At 40.6% G+C, this 19,132-nt stretch overlaps 1 protein-coding gene across 1 annotated transcript in view; it reads right to left on the bottom strand.

Annotated features, from left to right (window-relative positions):
* STK32C (serine/threonine kinase 32C) overlaps window positions 1-13,999 on the bottom strand; it is a 205,104-nt gene extending 191,105 nt beyond the window's left edge. Inside the window, exon 1 of the mRNA XM_088132128.1 lies at window positions 11,210-13,999. Coding sequence (XP_087988254.1) covers window positions 11,210-11,300 — 91 coding nt within the window. The 5' untranslated portion in view covers window positions 11,301-13,999. The remainder of the gene's footprint in view (window positions 1-11,209) is intronic.
* Window positions 14,000-19,132: the final 5,133 nt, after the last annotated feature.

Genomic DNA, 19,132 nt, shown 5'->3' on the forward strand with positions numbered 1-19,132 from the left:
AGTTGCTGAGGTTGAGAAACCTTGAAAAATGCTGCTAACGGCCCCATTCTAAGCCCACTTCCCTCTGGGTCATGTGACCCTAAGTGACACATATGAAGCATGCCCTGTGCTTCCCACAGAGGGAAGGAACACAAGAGGAAAATAGAAATATGCATAGAGACTCAACATAACGCTTCATTACATGGAAGGAAAATCACTGTAAGTAAAGGTATCAGAAAGAATTCAAGAATCCACGCTCTGCAAATTTTCCTTAGGTTTTTTTTTTTTTTTAAAGCAATTAATTCCGAAATGCTATCTGTTTGGTTCTGCTTTAATGAACACCCTCAGTTCAAAATTGGAGTTTTAAGGATTTTGCTAAGCCTGAGAGTAGTCTTAATGATGTGCTAGACTGCTAGAGATGCAAATCATGTGCTAGACTGCTAGAGATTAAAGAAAGCTTTGGAAATGCACCCTCTCATTCTCCACCTGTATGAGCTTCAAGGATGGATTTCTACATATCCAAGCCAAGAGTTATATTAATGACACAGGTGGTGGTAGAGATTATATTTGAAATTGCTAACAAATGCAGCTGTTCTCCCCACTGGAGTGGAGATGCAGATGCTTGTTATTTCGTCTTTCTGTTAAGCTCCCCTGCCTCTTTCCCAAAACTGTTCTCCAGGTTTTGGAGACCCATTTGCAGAGGATATGGAGCAGAGATCTCTTACATGAGGAGGAAAGGTTATCGTAAAAATAGAGTATCCCAACTTGCACAAGAAGTTGCATTTTCTGCTCGGGTAAAGACACTCATTTCACAAGCACATCTGAAAATGTATGTATTTTACTTTATATATTGTATTTATTCTTGGTATTTGCAGAAAAATGGACGGTTTCTCATCCGCCTCCCATTTTATAGGCTCAACTTCATTTCACTGCACTGTGTAACTTCAAAACATTATCATACAAGTTCTGCTTTTATTCACAGAAATGATTAATGTTGGTCAATAATTTGGGCCAGCGGTTATTTGATCTTTCAGGTTCCCCAGATTACCATATTCTTGGGCCCAAGTGAGGTAAAGAGGCAGTACTTATTTCTCCCTGAAGTCAAAATCAAAGGTCCTTCCTTCCTCTGACTTCTTTGTAATACATGAAGAACTCAAGAGAAGGGGAGCTGTCTTTCATTTTAGAGGTGATATCCAGGAACAAGCATACCCTGAAAGATATACGTATATCTCCAAAAGGAGAGAATATACGTAGTTTGGAGTTGAACTGTGGAGTCCTTGGTGCTCTCTGAGCTTGGTTGTTTGCTTTCAGACGTTTCATTACCTGACTAAGTAACATCATTAGTGCTAGTGAGTGTGGGATTTGTTCCCTGTTTATATACAGTAGCTTGCCTTGCCATTGTTGGTGGGGGGGTGGTTTTCTCCTTGGTAGTTTCTTCATCAGGGTATTGTTTTCTGCTTGATTGTTTGTCTGGTGTTAATTAGGCTGCTGGAGAGGATATGTTCTGGTCTTTTTGTCTCTTTCTTAGCTTTCTTATTGTCTCTTTTGAATAGTATCTAAATGTGGTTTATCGCTATGTGTCTGTTGATGGCTGATGTGTCTGAGTGTCAAGCTCCCAGGAATTCTCTAGCGTTTTTGGATTTAGCTTGGTCTAGGATGCTCACAGTTTCCTAGTTGAAGCTATGGTTGAGTCTGTCCATGTGTTGTGAGATTAAGGAGTTTTCATTGCATCTTCTAACTGTTAGTTGGTGTTCATGGATGCTCTCTGCTAGTCTTCTGTCTGTCTGTCCTACATAGTGGCTGTTACAGTCCTTGCACTGTATGTTGTAGAGGATTCCTGTTTTTTTCTTCTTGGGCTACTGGGTCTTTTGGTTTACTTAAATGTTTTAGAGGGCTTTGGTTGGTTTGTGTGCTATGGTGATGCCATGTGGTTTTAATAGTCTGCTGGTAGTTTCTGAGATTGTTTTGATGTATCCCACTGTTAACACTGCCATACATCAAAAACATCTCAGAAGCTACTTTTAAAGGACACTAAGTTCACAAACCTCACTTTCTAATCACTGTCAGAAATTGCCTATTAACTATCTTAAAGCTATTAGAGAGTTCATTGGGTGAGTTTATATTCAACTCTGAACAAAAGAAAAATTAATTATAAACTTAAGAACTTAAAGAATTTGAAATAAACAGGAATATGCTAAATAAGATTTTGATCTAAGAAAGTTATAAACAGATTAAGGGTCCAGATAAATTTGGAATATTGACTTCTGCTATAAGATTTTGGAATTAACTATAAACAATAAATAGCTTCTCATGGGAAACGTACTTATTTTGGCTATCCTGGTTATTGTAAGTCATAACAAAGATAAGTGATGATTTTAGAAACTGGACACTAGAGGAGACTAAAGATTCGAAGCAGAAGGAAAAAATATAAACCTGTTTTTGATGTCAGTTAATACTGGAACTTACAAAATGACACAAAACGTTATCACATCAGAAATATTAAAGGAGATCATTGAAGAATGGAACCAGAAATTAGTAACTACAATATCAACACTGTTAGTAATGATGTCTGCTTCTATAGATAGACTGTGTCTAAAAGGCATCAATGAAGGAATGACAGATGTAGAACAAATTTTATCTGACAAAACAAAGAAAGTACCAAAAGTGAAACTACAAATGACAGGCTAAGAGAATTATTTGGAAGAGGACGTTTTACTGGATAAACAAAAGAAACTGGCTGAAGTTTTAAAAATTAAAAGGCAAATACAAATGATAAACCAAGAGAATGACCTGGAAAATGTTTTCTTATTGGATCTACAAAAGAGGCTTATTAAAGCCTTGAAAAAACTCCCCGATGGGATAAAAAAGAATTGAAGAGAAATCAAATCCTACGACAATATTTGATTCAATTAAAGATTAAGACTGTTAGAAGTAAAAGGAAGGAATATAAAGTTGGTTTACATGATCAAGGTGAAAATAAGACTTTCTTTTTTTCTTTTTTCTTTTTTTTTGCAAAGTTCTGGCAACCCTTTATAAATTTTTTGCTGACACCAGGATTGAAAAGTTGATGTTTTATGGATTTGCTTATAGATAAGGGATGAGATATAGGTTGAAGAGATATCTGTTTGTAATTTTATAGGGGGAGAATTATTAAATTTGTTTATACTTATTGTGATGAAGGTTGGAAGACACTTCTTTATGTATTTCTTTTCTTTTTCTTTATTGTATTCTTTCTTTTCTTTTTTTTTCCTGCACTTTTTATTCTTTTTTCCATTCTCTTTTCTTTCTCTAAGTTTAGTTTATATTAGTTTTTATTATTGTAATTAAAATTCTTAATAAAAACTATATTTAAAAAGATATATATCTAGCAATATAAAAGGAAAGGAAAGGAAAATGAAGTAAAACATACATACATACAATAGCTGCCAGGGAAAATAATAATAATAGTAATAGTAATAATAATCAGCATAAAACAGTCCCTAAAATTATTCACTGGAACATTTGTAAAAATTATCATTTGCTAGTAATGAAAAATTGGTGGGAACATATAGTTGAAAAAGTAGTCAAAAATGAGCAGTTTAAAATATTGTGGGATTTTCGAATACAAATTGATAAAATCTTGGAGCATAACACATCAGATTTAGCTGTGGTTGAAAAGAAGAAAATGTGGACAATTGATGTGGCACAGGGGATAGTAGAATAGAAGACAAAGAATTGGAGAAGATCGCACAGTATCAAGATCTGAAAATTGAAGGTGAAAGATTATGGCATAAACCAGCAGTGGTGGCCCCGGTGGTTATCGGCACGCTGGGTGCCGTACCAGAAAACCTTGGACGGCACTTAGAAAATCTGCACATTGACAAAATTTCCATCTGCAAATTACAAAAGGCCACACTGCTTGGATCTGCACATATACAATTAATTGATTGATTGATTGATTGATTACGTGCCATCAAGTTATTGTTGACTCTTAGCAACCACAAATATAGATTTTCTCCATGAAAATGAATGCAATACTGTGCAATACTATTTGTAATACACAGTATTAATTACCAGCAAATAAATAAGAAAGTTTAATAACAACTGGATTGTAAACATGCCTTTTTGTTGGTTTCTTGCAGTCATAGATGGCCATAAAAGGCAGTTTTCCTTTCAAAATGCTTAATAAATGTTTTTGAGAACTAGAATTAGATACAGATATATAAAAATCAGGATTTTTGTGGAGTGCCTGATATAATACAAGCAAAAAATTATTTTCACAGATGAAATATACCGTATTTTTCCGACTATAAGACGATACTTTTTTCTAAAATCCTTACCCTAAAAACTGAAGGGCGTCTTATTCAAGGAAGTCAGCCAAGAATCGCGGTTGCAAAACTGCCAAACTTTGTTTCTGCAGAGAGGCTTCTTCCTATTGCTAGCCTCCAATCACGAGTGAAATAGCTTGTCTCCCAAACAGACTTCCTCCAATCACGAGCCTGATGTAACTGACGTCAGCTGATGCTGAACAAACCAATTAGAGGAAGGCTGTTTGCAGAGACAAGCTATCTGCAGTTTCACTCGTGCTTGAATGTAATCAGTTATGCAAAAGAGCCTGGAAATAGAGCTGCAGAGAGACGGTTTGGACCTCCTCCCACCGAGTGTATCAGGTCAATGTTAACTAATTACTAAATAAAAATGTGTTCTGCACTATCTTTAAAATACTGATTTTTTAATTTTGGGCTGGAAAAGTGGGGGGCGTCTTGTACATGGGGGGTGTCTTATTGTCGGAAAAATACGGTATATTAGTTTCAGAGACAACAAAAATCACACTACTGATGTAAACATGTTTTTTTAGAACCAGAGAAATATAAAGGGTAAATAATATACTTCAGTTGTTAGTTGACAATGAATTCTTTGGAGCAATTCAAAGGCTAAAGCATCAACGGGAAAAATATACAATAATCAAGAAGAGCTCTGAGAAGTAGATCAGTCAAGAGGGCTTCATCTCCTCTTCATAATCTGATAAGTTCAGCAGCATCTGTGTCTACTCCAAGAGCTGGAATATGAAATAAAACCATGTACACACTCAACTACCTTTAATTTAATGAGACTGGGAGGCAACTTGACATTTTCACCCCACGTAATACAGATAGTATTTCATCCCTTATTGGTCCATGCCGGAATGTATAGCTGAGGATAAGTTTAGGCTAGGGGAGCTCACAACCTTCCCCTTTGTAGCCACAATGTACCTATATAAATATTTTGGCCTTTTTGCATAGGAGCTAAAGGTTCTCAGGTAGCAATGTGAGAGCCTTACACTTGGCAAACACTTAGAACTCCCAAATGAATCTCTTAAAACTCTTGGTTACCTCCCCACGGCTCTAGCTTAGCCCACTTCTGGACTCAGCATGCACCACGTCTGGTATTGTCAATGGAAGTTACATAGCCCTGACCTAGCAGCAATGAGAAATATGTAGTCCTCGTGACTGAAAGCTTACTGCCAGATTCTTCTTGAGTTCTGTTATAAGCTACCATGGCAAGTCCAGTGCACAGGAAACTGCACACCTAGTTCTACCACCAGGATGCAACACAGCTTCCTAAAGTAGGTTAAAGAGGCCCAATCCTGTTAGCGGCAGATGATGCGCTTGAAGTCCGGCTTTCCGCAAGGCTGAACTACACTAGGCATGGTAGGCATCCCTACCAGTCTACCTGTGTTATGAGGTGGCCATACAGCTTCTTGGACTTCAAATATGGATCAGCCCACAATTGGCATACGGAAACACTTGTGCTGCTTTTCAAAACTTGCAGTGGCCTCCAAAAAACTCTCAGAGGCATTAATAAATAAAAAATTCACATCACCTGGGTTCAGAGACTTGTGCTAATCCATTTTTTCCTTTGTCTTTGTCAGATCTTCGAGGTAGTCCAGACGAGAAGCACCAACCATGAGTACCAACGCTACCTTTATTGTAAAGTTACAGTAACAGAATCTTGCAAGTCTGACAGCACATCTGTTCGTCTTTACTTTCCAGGGAACTAAGGAGGGTCCCTTCTGAGATGCTTTCCACCATTCCTTCTGTGGACTTAGCTGTCTCTTATCTGACCTTCATCTAGTCTGTGGCTCTTCCTCCTCTCTCTCAAGGACATTCTCACAAACCATTACAGTCTTGTTCCTGTTGACCAGAAGTGTTCTAAGGAGGCCAGCATAGCATGATATTAATGAATTAATTAAGTCTGTGGGCATCAACAAAGAGATTATATATAAACTTCATGGAGCTTCATGTACTCTCTTAATGAGGAAGATACATGAATATTTACTTCCTTGTTTAATTGCAGAAATAGCCCTTTTTTTTCTGCAAGCATAAGGCAATATACATGAGTATCCCTACAAAATAACTGTGTAAGATAGTTGGGCTGAGGAAGAATGACTGCCTCAAAGATCAAGCGAGCTCTTCAGCATTAATTATTTTGAATGGCTTGTTAAAAGTCTGTTAGCCAGTCCCCTACAGTTCTTTCTAATTGTAAGCATGCTAAGCATCATATCTTCTGGCTGGCTACAATAAAACAAGCTGCAGAACCATTAATGCAAATGTAGAACAGCCTACCCTACCTCGTGTCCTCTAGATGTTTTGGACTACAACTCTCATCATACCTGATAGTTTTCCATGGTAGCTAGAACTGATTGGCACCAGCTGGGAAGCCTTATTTGGAGTTTCCCTGTTGCTGATGTTTTAGTACAGGTAACTTTAATTCATTTTTAATTAGGAGCATCTGTTTTCCCCACTTTGCAGATGGGAACTTCAACCAGAGCTAACATCTTTTCCACACAAGGGCCCTCTAGTGCTCTGGTGAATTGCTCATTTGCATTGGGCTGGAAGGAGAATCATGACTGCAGTTCTACAAAACATTTAATATAGTCTGTTGCATTCCCCACTGCAATAATACTGTAAAAGTAATCTCACTTAGTTCAGTGGGATTTGGCCCCAAGTACATATATAATTACAACTGCTGAGCTATAATGTACTCTGCTTTTATTTGGTTTAAATCAGACCCTATTTTCTAAACTGCCTTCCTTCTCGTCACCTGCATTCATCCTTTAACAGTCATCACCCTAAATACTAATCCCAAAATATTCACCTTAAAATGTGTGTCTGTTTCAAATGAAAACAACACATATCCATCCCCGACATGCACACTGTAGCCTGGACAGAGATTACCAATATTTTCCATTAGTTCAGAATGGCTGGAAACCAACAGAGATGAGAAAGGCAGAATTTTAACAATACATATAAAGCTGTCCAAAAAGTAGCCTGTGGCCAGGTTCTCAGTTACCCATTGCTCTCAGAAGGCCCTCCTGGTTGACTGCCTCCTGGCAGATAAATGAAAACATGTATTGTCCTTGCTTACAATAATTTTGCTGCCATCAAGAGAAATAGCACTTGCCATAATCTACAGCAAAGTTAAACCCTCCAATGAACAGGATTTTCTTCTCCTCTTGCTCTCTGACTCTCTCAAAAGAAGCAGACTGGGGTTCAAAAATATGCTGACAGTCCACAGAGGACAGGCTAAATGCAATTAATTACATTTATACACTGAAATAACATCCCAGCTAGGTCTTTATGATGACAGATGTACAACTTAGAAAACACTGAAATGTAGCAGTTTGTTAGGAGACATCATTTGGACATTATCCAGACTAAACAAAGGAAGGATTGCAATTCCAGGAAAGCAGATAGTATGGTTACAGCCTGAGGTTTTCTTTGGGTGAACATGTTTTGAAACCTAAAATTCTGGATTTTTCCTATTCTCCATTGGATCCCTTCCTTAAAAATCAGAGTGTGATTGGCATTAAAGATCTCTCTCTTACATCCATAGTTCTTTCCTAACACATGTTGTCTGATAAAATAAAACACTTTCCTATGTATAGTGAATTTGAGGAAACAAAAATAGAAATTGTCTTTGCATCCATGGAGCCAACTATACACCATAATTATGGCATGGTAAACGTGAAGCAGCAGCAATAAAAATACACCATCTATGCAGTTAAACAGACCCTTCAGGCTTAATTGTGGTTACATAATTGTGGTTACATATAGATACAGGAGATGAAACAACGTTAAGGCATTCTGCTATATTTTTTGTTAAATTGGGGTATCTCCATCACATTATTGCAATAAAAACCCCAACAGTCATTCCTGCTCTCTAACTAGGCATTTTTCATATATTATGACCAAACATGAATTATGTTTCATGATGTATACCATCTGAAGGATTATGCATGTTTATTCTTAACCCATCTGCAGTTCCTCTGTCAAACTGACAGCTCTCTTAAACAGAATTGAGAGATTCTATTACAGAAAATTGGGATTTATATTCACACCTTCCAGGTTTTCTCAACATTTTCATGATCTCTGCAATGGAAGGCTCACCGCAGTTCAGCCTATTTGCATGAGTGATGCAATACAGCACCAATGTAAAGAATATGGTTCCTGTTTTGTAAAATAAAAAAAATAAAAATTGAATTTTTCTTGAACCATCATCTTGCATAAGCCCATGGCCAAGATGCTGTACTGCCCACACAAATCAAAGCAGACAGTACAGTTGGAGGTAGGTTATTAAGTTTATTTTGTTCTGGGTGCCTTTGTGTCCTATCATATCTAACCAAAATGGTGGGCATAAAAGTTTACAAAGGAAAAAAAAATGTAACGACCCTTGAAACCATGCTATATGACATGCAGAGATGACTCACGAAAGTTGAATTGCATCTCACTCCCATTTTGGGGACTCCCTTAAATATTCATTCTCTTTTTCAGATTCTAACTCCAGCAAAACTTGCCTCAGAGTACGGAGGTTATACCTCTATGTGTGAGAGAGCCCATTTTCAAAAAAAGTTGGCGTCTTTCAGTTCATTAATTACCTTCATCCTGCAGTGAGAAGAAGAGCAGGAAATAGGTATGCATGCTTTCATTGTGGGAGTAGTCTGAGAACAAAATAACACCTGGATGTGGAGATGTTACACATTTTTTTCTTCAAGAGAGCAGACTTGACTTTAGCACACCTTCTCAAAATCATTAAATGCAACACAGTAGTTGTGACACTTTAATCATATGTGATCATGTTGGAAAAACAACCCAAATATTTCCCTCCCCCCATTTTTGGTGCAGTTTACAGGGTCTGCATGTTAGGGAGAAGGCTACAGCACAGTGGCAGAGCACCGATTCAGAATGCAAAAGGTTGCAGGTTCAACCCATGACATCTACAGGTAGGGCTAGAAAAGGTTCTTGTCTGACAACCCCTGCTAGCCAGTGACAGATCAAGCTAAACTGAGCATAAAATAGAATTCATGTTAAGAAAGGCTGAGGGCAGAACTCAGGAAGAGTTGCTGATGCTAGAATAATGGAATGCAAATTAAATAAAACAGTGAGACTTTTTTGTATATAAAGTGTGGGAACAGCTATTGCGCCTTAGTTCCAGAAGTGAAGTAACCAACCATTGTTACTCTAAAAACCATTCGCTGTTGCATATGTTAAATTAAAAGAAGGCTATAATTACAAAAGACATATGTTAAAATCAGACCTTGAATGACAGGTGAGAGAGGGACTTCAATGCTAAACAGCTTCTTGAGAGGCAGAAAAGTTTTATTTAGAGATGTATCACTGCTAAAATAGTCTGATGAGAATTTTAAACAGAATTCATTAGAACTTTACTGATATAGTCGATTTTCTTTCTTCAACCTCTAAGCAATATATGACATATTAGCAATGAAATACAGCCTGGCCCATTTAATAACCCAGAGAAATGTCCTGATAATTTTATAGAGAAAGGATGAAATTATCAACAAATTGGGTCAGAGAAGGTAATTGTTTTTCTAATTCTTCCTGAATCAAATACAACAAATCCATCTAATTCAAAATGCTGTTTTGAGAAATATTTTTGCTAGACCGGGGTAGATGCAATTGTTTGGACAGAAGTTTATTTTCTTCAGAATGTTACAGTTCTAAATAAATCTTTCCATCAAAATCATCAGTGAGCTGGCTCCTGCAGACATCAGTGATTTATGACTGGTTTTCTCGGTGCTAATTAACATAGAAATGGATTTACACTACTAAAGTGATATAGCAAACAAAGCAAAACTGCAGAAAATGATCAAGACAGACTTGTGCCCATATAACCCGGAACAGAATTATATGATGTACCATATCGTAGTGGTAAAATGTGTTTTGCACGCAGGTCTCCAGATCAGTCCCTAGCATCTACCTGGACCTATAGGATGTTTCATGCACATAAGCTCTGATTTCACTTGGAAACACATACAGCCCAAATTTGCACATGTTTATTTAGGAATTTAGTCCCAGGTGCTCAGGATGGCAGCCTCTTCCCCAGTATTCAAGTCAGACAGAACAACCATGCAGAAATTAGCTACTATTCATTAGTATGAAGACAGCATATGATGAAGTATAATTTATTTCCTCAACTGAGTCTGTAGCATAAAATAGCCTTCCCACTTCTTCGAGGGGGTGGAGAGAGGCTAATCCCCATTATAAAATGGTCTATATAGCGCAATCCCTATTAGTAAGACATACAGCCTAAGCCCTCATTATAAAATCTTCCCAGCTTTGTTAAGCCTCTGCTAAATTCCAAATCCTACTGGGTCACCACGATTGATGCCGGCAAGTTCAGAGAAAGATCGTGTAACTTTCTCTAGCGCGGGGTGGGAAGTAGGCATTTACGAAACGGTGGTCTCTGGAGAGCTCCCAATCCCAGATCTGCCCCCGACGGGCATGGGCGAGCTCCCCTACAGTTGCGCGTGCCAGGTTTGCGCCTGCCAGCTCGGAAAGTTGTCAGGCAGCTAACCCGGGCACCGACCAAGAAGCGGGGAGATGGGTTGTCCTCCGAAGAACAGTTCCACCCCACCGGTCTTCCCGCCCTTCTCCTCGGCCTCTGGGCTGCTGCAGCCGACTTCCTCATTTCCAACAAGGCCACTCGGTCGATGCCCAGAGCAGTTTGCAGAGTTTGCCCGGACCACTTTGCTAAGTGGCGGGGGGCTCGCGCTTCCTGCCCCGGAGGCACAGAGTGGCAGCGCGAGGGGGCCGAAGCGGCTGCCCTCCGGACCTGCCTTCCCTCCCTCCCCGCCTCGCCCTCCTCCATCCCGCCAACTTGGCAGAAAGGGCGGGCGGCGTCGGCAGCAAGGCGCCCCTGGCAGCGGCAGACCCACCGCTTCCCGTGATCGCGGCTGGGACGGCGTACTCACCATCCTCCTTCTCGTCGAACACGGGTCTTTTGGAAGACGAGGAAGAGGTGCTGGCTCCCATCCTCTTCTTCCACTTGCTCCAGTGAAACATTGGCGGAGGAGGCGAATTGGCATCCCCTAAAAGTCCAGGCGATCGGGACGAGCCGGGCGCGGCGACGGTGGCAGTAGGAGCGCCGGAACCCCTTCAAGATGGATCTCGCGTGTACGTGTGTTCGCGCGCCGGTGTGTAACGAGTCTGGGTGTCTCTTTCTGGCTCTACTCGCCCGCTTTTGTCTCCGCCGCGCGCGCACACACGCACGCACACACACTCACTCACTCTGCACGACGCTGGAGGCGGCGGCGGGAGCTGCAGTTGCCAAAGAACCGAAGACTTGCTCTGCTCTTTTTTGGGGCACCTTCTTCCCGCCGGGTCCAATTCCCGTCGGTTACTCCTGCCTCTGAAGGGGGCCGCATGGGAGAACCCCTTCCGAGGAGCTACACCAAAAGCCACGCCGAACGAGCAAGAAATCCCAAAGCACGCTGGCTTTCTTCAAGCGAAACGCGTCCTTCTTTCTCTCTCTCTCTCTCTCTCTCTCTTCTTTCTCTCTCCCACTCCCTTGCTCTCTGCCCCCACCCCCCAGCCCCGGTCTCCACGCGAGACGAAGGTAAGCGGCGCTGGAGGGACCCAGCGTGCCCCAAAGCAAGCTGGAACGGGCAGGCTTTGTAGGGGGGCGGCGGAGGGGGGTCCAAGCTCGAGACTCCGGAGCCGGCTGCCCTAAAGCGAATGCGACTCGCAGTGCCTCCGTCCGTAGCTAGATGGTGCTCGAGTTGCGCGAACGCGGGGCTTACCTTTAACCTTCTGAGATCATCGAGATGCTGCTTGCTGGGGAAGGGGAGGGGATGTTCTAATCCGCGAGAGGGGCTTCCTACCGTTTTCGGGTTGACTCGGCTCCAGCGCGAACATTTAGCATGAAAAATCATACGCGCATTGATGCAACAGGGAAGGGAAGGGGAGTTCTCATCCATTATTAATGCTTCTTTGTTCTCCTTTAAGGATATCGTGGCTGTTGGTGACCCACGCTGTATTAGGGTTTCATTTATTTTATGGGCTACTTTAAATCCAAGGATCTCAATATGCCTCTTGAGTACCGGACAGCGTAAGGATAACGCTGCAAAGGCACTCTTGTCCCACCCCTCCGTTGTATTTGGCTTGCTGTTAATAATTTGGAGAGGAGGCAAGATCATATGATTTGAACTCCTTTGAGTCCTTCCTTTTATTGTATTTTAGTTTTGCCTTCAAGTTAGTCTTCACCCTGGTGATTGCCTGGATGGATCCCTGCTTGCACTTGCCTACTTCCTAGGGCTAAGAGAGAGGGACTGGCCCAAAGTCCCCCAGCTGGCTTCATGCCTAAGGCAGGACTAGAACTCAGGTCTCCTGACTTCTGGTCAAGGGCCTTTAAGCACTACTCTAAATGGGCTCTTTTCAATCAACTGAAAATGCTACATTTTCCAAACAGCTATTAGAAGCAACTGAGAGTGACTGGTAACTGCCTAGTGATGTTACCCTGATAACTAGTTCCCCAAATACAATATGGTGGTCTTGGATGTGCCATCACCATTTGATAGCAATGGGCAGCTACAAAACACAAAGACTACCTATGCCTGTCATGGGTTCTTTTTTAAAATGTGGATCTGCGGCATCTGTTTGAGCAGCATCTCTGGTAGATCTTACTGCTGTTTTAATTCCCCACTACCACCCCAGGGTTTGGCATCAAACAGGAGCATCATGGCAACATTAAAATGGCAAGCCACTGTCACTCACTTCAGCTCAAAATATAACTGCTACCTTCTATAGCTCCCAAGTAAGCTTTCTAGAACAGCTTCCCCAACCTGGGACCCCTCCAAATTTGTTGGGACTGTAACTTCCAGAATCCCTAGTCAGCATGGAATTCTGCTTAGGAATTCTGAAAGTTGCAGTCACAGCAACTCAAAGAGCACCAGATTAAGACGACTATTTTGGGGCTTAGCAGCAGATGAGGAAGTCTACCAGAGAGCATTTAGCCCAAACTTTGAGCTTGTCCTTAACCAAAAAATTGTATTACAGATAGTCCTTGCTCACCAACCACTTGTTCAGTGACCTTTTGAAGTTAGGACAATGCTGAAAAAAGAGACTTACACCCGGTTCATAAGTTGTGGCCATCGCAGCATCCCCGCAGTAACATGATTGTGATTTGGTTGCTAGGGAACTGGTGCACATTTACGACGATTGCAGTATCCTGTAATCATGTGATCACTACTTGCAACCTTCACAGCCACTTCCAACAAGCAAAGTCAGTGGGGAAGTTGGCAGAAAGTTGCAAGTAGCAGTCATGTGACATCGTGCTTAACAACCACAGCCAGAACTGACAAACTGACATCATAGGTCGGGCACAGTCATGTGAAGTTTCACTTTCCAACCGCAACGCTTAGCAGCAGAGTTGCTAGTCCCAGTTGCAGTTGGTAAGTAAGGACTACCAGTATTGTCCCATAATCAACCCATAAGCACATAAAAAGGGAACTCTGCAAAGAGCTTGAGTGCTTAAGTGTTTATACAATGGCCTTAGAAATATGATTAGTTTATAGGTAATTTAAGGTTACAGTCCTTTTCTTAGTTTACTAAGCACTGTCAAACCTGCTTCTAATTTAATCTGCAACACTGTAGAATAGGAACATCTTAATTTGTATTATCTCAAGCAGGATATATCAGTCTGTATATGTACATGTAATATGATTAAAGCCTTTTGGATTTATGTGAATAAAAATCTAAATACGTGTAGAAATCTGCAGCTGGCTCAAGAATTTATTTTCTATATATGTGAACACATAAAGTGGTTTTCAGCATTCCAGTACAGTAATTTCATCACCCCTCAACAATTACAATCTCCAACTTCTGAGACTCGTAGATGAGTGATTTCAAGCTGGATTGATCAAAAATATATTTTTTAAAATGATAAAATACCTAACTAAAATTCTGCTAGTAATATTAGAATATTCCAAACTTTGTTTACAGTCAGATTCTATACTTGTTCTAAGTTTTAAAGAGTTTTGAAGTCTGAATCTGTCAACATATTTCAAAGTTTAAAATGATAACGTCAATTTTTATTTTTTTTTAATTTAAACAATTTCATGTTACCTGGATTTCAAATAATTCTTGCAATAGTCTGGATATTCATGTTTTCCAAAAGGTTGTATTATTTCTAATTAGCACTGCTAATTAAATCACAGCAGATTTCTTCCCCTTCTCTAATTGATCAGTTAAACTGCATGCTGTTTTTGGAAAAAAATCTAAAGGAGGTGTTTATAAGAAAAGGTATTCAGTTTAATATATGTCCTGGCCTCCTTCACTGTTACTACACATCTTTATTTAGCACTTTTTAAATTCATTAAATATGAAATCATATCAACTGATACATAATTTCCCCCAAAGTTTCAGAAAGTCATATATGATATGCCACTTTTTTCTACAAAAAAAAGTAAATGATCCTTATTTCAAATGAACAAGTTATTCTGCGTTCACAGTATAATAAATTAACATTTTAAGCTTTGCAAGATAAACAAAGTGGTAATAGGTGGCTAAGGAAAAGCCTTGCAAATTTCCTTTTATGCAAAATGGTGTGATCCAAGAAACAGTATCCTTTTTGTGCCACAAAGCCACATTATTTATAGACTCTGTTAGTCTCAAAATATTGTGTACAATAATACATATATCCATGACAGTTACAAAATATTGGGGAATGTTCTGCAGATCATTTTACAGATTAAGAATAAAGAATATTGCAGAACTTTGGCTGAAAATGCTAATGACCTTCCTAATGATAGATTGGCTAAAGATTGATCCATATATCTCTGTCACCAACCTAATCCTAAATAAATTCACTCAGAAGCAATTTTACAGACCTTAAAAGTGCAAGAGACTGTAGCCTTAAAACATTTATTAAGTTAGGTCAACTACTGAACCATTAGCACTTAAACCAAAGTGTGGTATGACTAATACAATAAATTCCAGAGGGACAATTACATTGCTTTGTTGCAGCAATAACACCCCAAATCTAGCTGGGTTCCTAAAGTACCAACAAATTAATTGCAGTGTAGGCATTTGTTGAGTTCATTTTTTCAGATGCTCGTACCACTGCCCTCAGTTAGAAGATTATGCATTTATATACAGTCAGGTCCAGAAATATTGGGACATCGGCACAATTCTAACATCTTTGGATCTGTACACCACCACAATGGATTTGGAATGAAACAAACACAATGTGCTTTAACTGCAGACTGTCAGCTTTAATTTGAGGGTATGTACATCCAACTCAGGTGAACGGTGTAGGAATTACAAGAGTTTGCATATGTGCCTCCCACTTGTTAAGGGACCAAAAGTATTGGGACAGAATAATAATCATAAATCAAACTTTCCCTTTTTAATACTTGGTTGCAAATCCATTGCAGTCAATCACAGCCTGAAGCCTGGAATGCATAGACATCACCAGATGCTGGGTTTCATCCCTGGTGATGCTCTGCCAGGCCTCTACTGCAACTGTCTTCAGTTCCTGCTTGTCCTTGGGGCATTTTCCCTTCAGTTTTGTCTTCAGCAAGTGAAATGCATGCTCAATGGGATTCAGGTCAGGTGATTGACTTGGCCATTGCATAACATTCCACTTCTGTCCCTTCAAAAACTCTTTGGTTGCTTTTGCAGTATGCTTTGGGTCATTGTCCATCTGTATTGTGAAGCGCCGTCCAATGAGTTCTGCAGCATTTGGCTGAATGTGAGCAGATAATATTGCCCGAAACACTGCAGAATTCATCCTGTTGCTTTTGTCAGCAGACACATCATCAATAAATACAAGAGAACCAGTTCCATTGGCAGCCATACATGCCCACGCCATGACACTACCACTACCATGCTTCACTGATGAGGTGGTATGCTTAGGATCATGAGCAGTTCCTTTCCTTCTCCATACTCTTCTCTTCCCATCACTCTGGTACAAGTTGATCTTGGTCTCATCTGTCCATAGGATGTTGTTCCAGAACTGTGAAGGCTTTTTTAGATGTCATTTGGCAAACTCTAATCTGGCTTTCCTGTTTTTGAGGCTCACCAATGGTTTACATCTTGTGGTGAGCCCTCTGTATTCACTCTGGCGAAGTCGTCTTTTGATTGTTGACTTTGACACACATACACCTACCTCCTGGAGAGTGTTCTTGATCTGGCCAACTGTTGTGAAGGGTGTTTTCTTCACCAGGGAAAGGATTCTTAGGTCATTCACCACAGTTGTTTTCCGTTGTCTCCCGGGTCTTTTGGTGTTGCTGAGCTCACCGGTGCGTTCCTTCTTTTTGGAATGTTCCAAACAGTTGTTTTGGCCACGCCTAATGTTTTTGCTATCTCTCTGATGGGTTTGTTTTGTTTCTTCAGCCTAATGATGGCTTGCTTCACTGATAGTGACAGCTCTTTGGATCTCATCTTGAGAGTTGACAGCAACAGATTCCAAATGCAAACAGCACACTTGAAATGAACTCTGGGCCTTTTATCTGCACATTGTAATTGGGCTACTGAGGGAATATCACACACCTGGCCATGGAAGAGCTGAGAAGCCAATTGTCCCATTACTTTTGGTCCCTTATCAAGTGGGAGGCACATATGCAAACTGTTGTAATTCCTACACCGTTCACCTGAGTTGGATGTACATACCCTCAAATTAAAGCTGACAGTCTGCAGTTAAGGCACATTGTGTTTGTTTCATTCCAAATCCATTGTGGTGGTGTATAGAGCCAAAGATGTTAGAATTGTGTCGATGTCCCAATACAGTGGTACCTCGGGATACGAACGCCTCTACTAACGGACGTTTCGGGTTACGACCAGCTTCGGCAGGAAAAATTTACCTCGGGTTATGAACTCGCCTCTAGTTACGAACCAGATCCGCGGCCGTTTTCCCTGCTGCCACGCGGTCGCGGCTTCCTGTGGGCGAGGTCGCGGTAGCAAGGAGACGTTTGGTGAGGCTTGTGGTGTGTTTTGCGGTGTTTTGCGAAGGTTTTTGCTGTGCGTGTTAGCATGGCTCCAAAGAAAATGCAGAGCAGGCTTGGCAGGAGTAAGGCTCTGAAGAGAAAATTGCCTCGGGTTGCGACCAAATTTGGGCGGAGGGCGGAACGGATTAACCGGATTTACATTGAACCCTATGGGGAAATTTGCCTCGGGTTGCGACCAAATTCGGAGGGCAGAACGGATTATCCGGATTTACATTGAACCCTATGGGAAACTTTACCTCGACTTGAGACCAACTCGAGTTGCAACCAGAGTCACGGAACGGATTAAGTTCGTATCCCGAGGTACCACTGTATTTCTGGACCTGACTGTAGGAATACTATGAAAACCAGTTGTCATGAAATGCAAGAGGCAACAACAGGTCAAGATAAAAAAAGGGATCCTAACCAGAACAAGAGTATTGAGAGAGAATGCTATGTTTCTTATAATGCTAGGCTAACATTCACTGGAAGACAAAGTTCAGGCATGGATCAGTTTATACAGTCCACAGAATCATGATAATATAATGGATTGAAAATGACTATGTAGAAAGCTTTTATTATGGAGACATACTAGTGATCCTTCAGTTCATGCATAGAAAAGATTATACTGCTATAAACCTCAAATTTCTATGGCAGTTAAAAATAGTATTTCCTGAACGAATAGTTTTAAACTATCTGATGAAAACGCCTAATAGAGTTTATTTAGGTTTATCAAGAAATGCATTTGTTCACTGGTTTGGGCCAGAGCTTAAAAGTTACCAAGGATTTTCTGCCCATTAAAGTTAGCAAAGCTATGTTATGCACGCTTCGTTTCATTGTGAAGCCAGACGGCTGACAGTCCTCTAGGGTCTGCAGATGAATTCTGGTTTGCAGAGGGAATCTAGCAGATTTCAGACATGGTAACTATTCATTTCTTTGTGACCACAGAGAGCCACATTACACATTGCTGGAGGGAATGGGACTTTAGCTTGCCAGAATGAGTTGCTTTAATTGGTTACTCCCTTGCAAGATGCCAAAAACATACCTGTTTTTGTTCCCGAGAAGCTGCCATACAAGATTTTAAGAAGTTTGAGATTTGAGAAAGTGAATAAAAAGCGCCAGTTAGAGCAGACTGGCAGAAAGTAGACAGCCGAATATTTTCTCATAACATTCATTCAATGACAGCTTTGAGACCAGAGAGTGCAGAATGAGGCTTTTTATTGCTTTCTAGCCCAGGGTGGTTAGACAAACCAGAATTAAGAGACTCTACATCAGCCCTATCATAGTCATGATTTCACCGGGCTTCATTCTGATTTTGTGCTGCACTCTATCTGTCCCAGCTGGTTTACAAAAAAATCTCCAAAGAAGGTCTGTATTGATATTTTCTCCTTTTCTCTCATATGTATCTGAAGTGCTATTGATAAAGCATGAAAAAGAAGAAATTCGCATTATAACGATAATGATAAAAAGAATCAGGAAATGGTGATAAAAGGTAAACAGACCTCTGAGTCAAAGTCAACTCTGATGCCTTCATGGACACAATTATATAACAGAGGTGGTTGTCACATTGTCTTCTGCTTCTTCTTTTTCCCTTCAAGTCATTTTTTGACTCCTGGTGACTGCCTGGACCAGTTCCTGCAGTTTGTTTGGCAAGGTTTTTTGGAAGTGGTTTGCCATTGCCTCCTTCCTAGGGCTGAGAGAGAGTGACTGGCCCAAGGTTATCCAGCTGGCTTCATGCCTAAAGCAGGATTAGAACTCACAATCTTCTGGTTTCTAGCCTGATGCCTTAACCACTACACCAAACTGGCTCCTCATTGTCTTCTTCTAGGAGGATGTTTTTGGACCTCCCAATATAATCTACTGCCCTGATGTTCCCTGGTGGTTCCTCTCCAAATACCAGCAAGATCTGAGCCT

The sequence above is a fragment of the Python bivittatus genome, unplaced genomic scaffold (genome assembly GCF_059951505.1).
Source record: "Python bivittatus isolate LINGU-HERP-01145 unplaced genomic scaffold, Pbiv_v1 ctg000980_np1212, whole genome shotgun sequence".
Classification (NCBI taxonomy): domain Eukaryota; kingdom Metazoa; phylum Chordata; class Lepidosauria; order Squamata; family Pythonidae; genus Python; species Python bivittatus.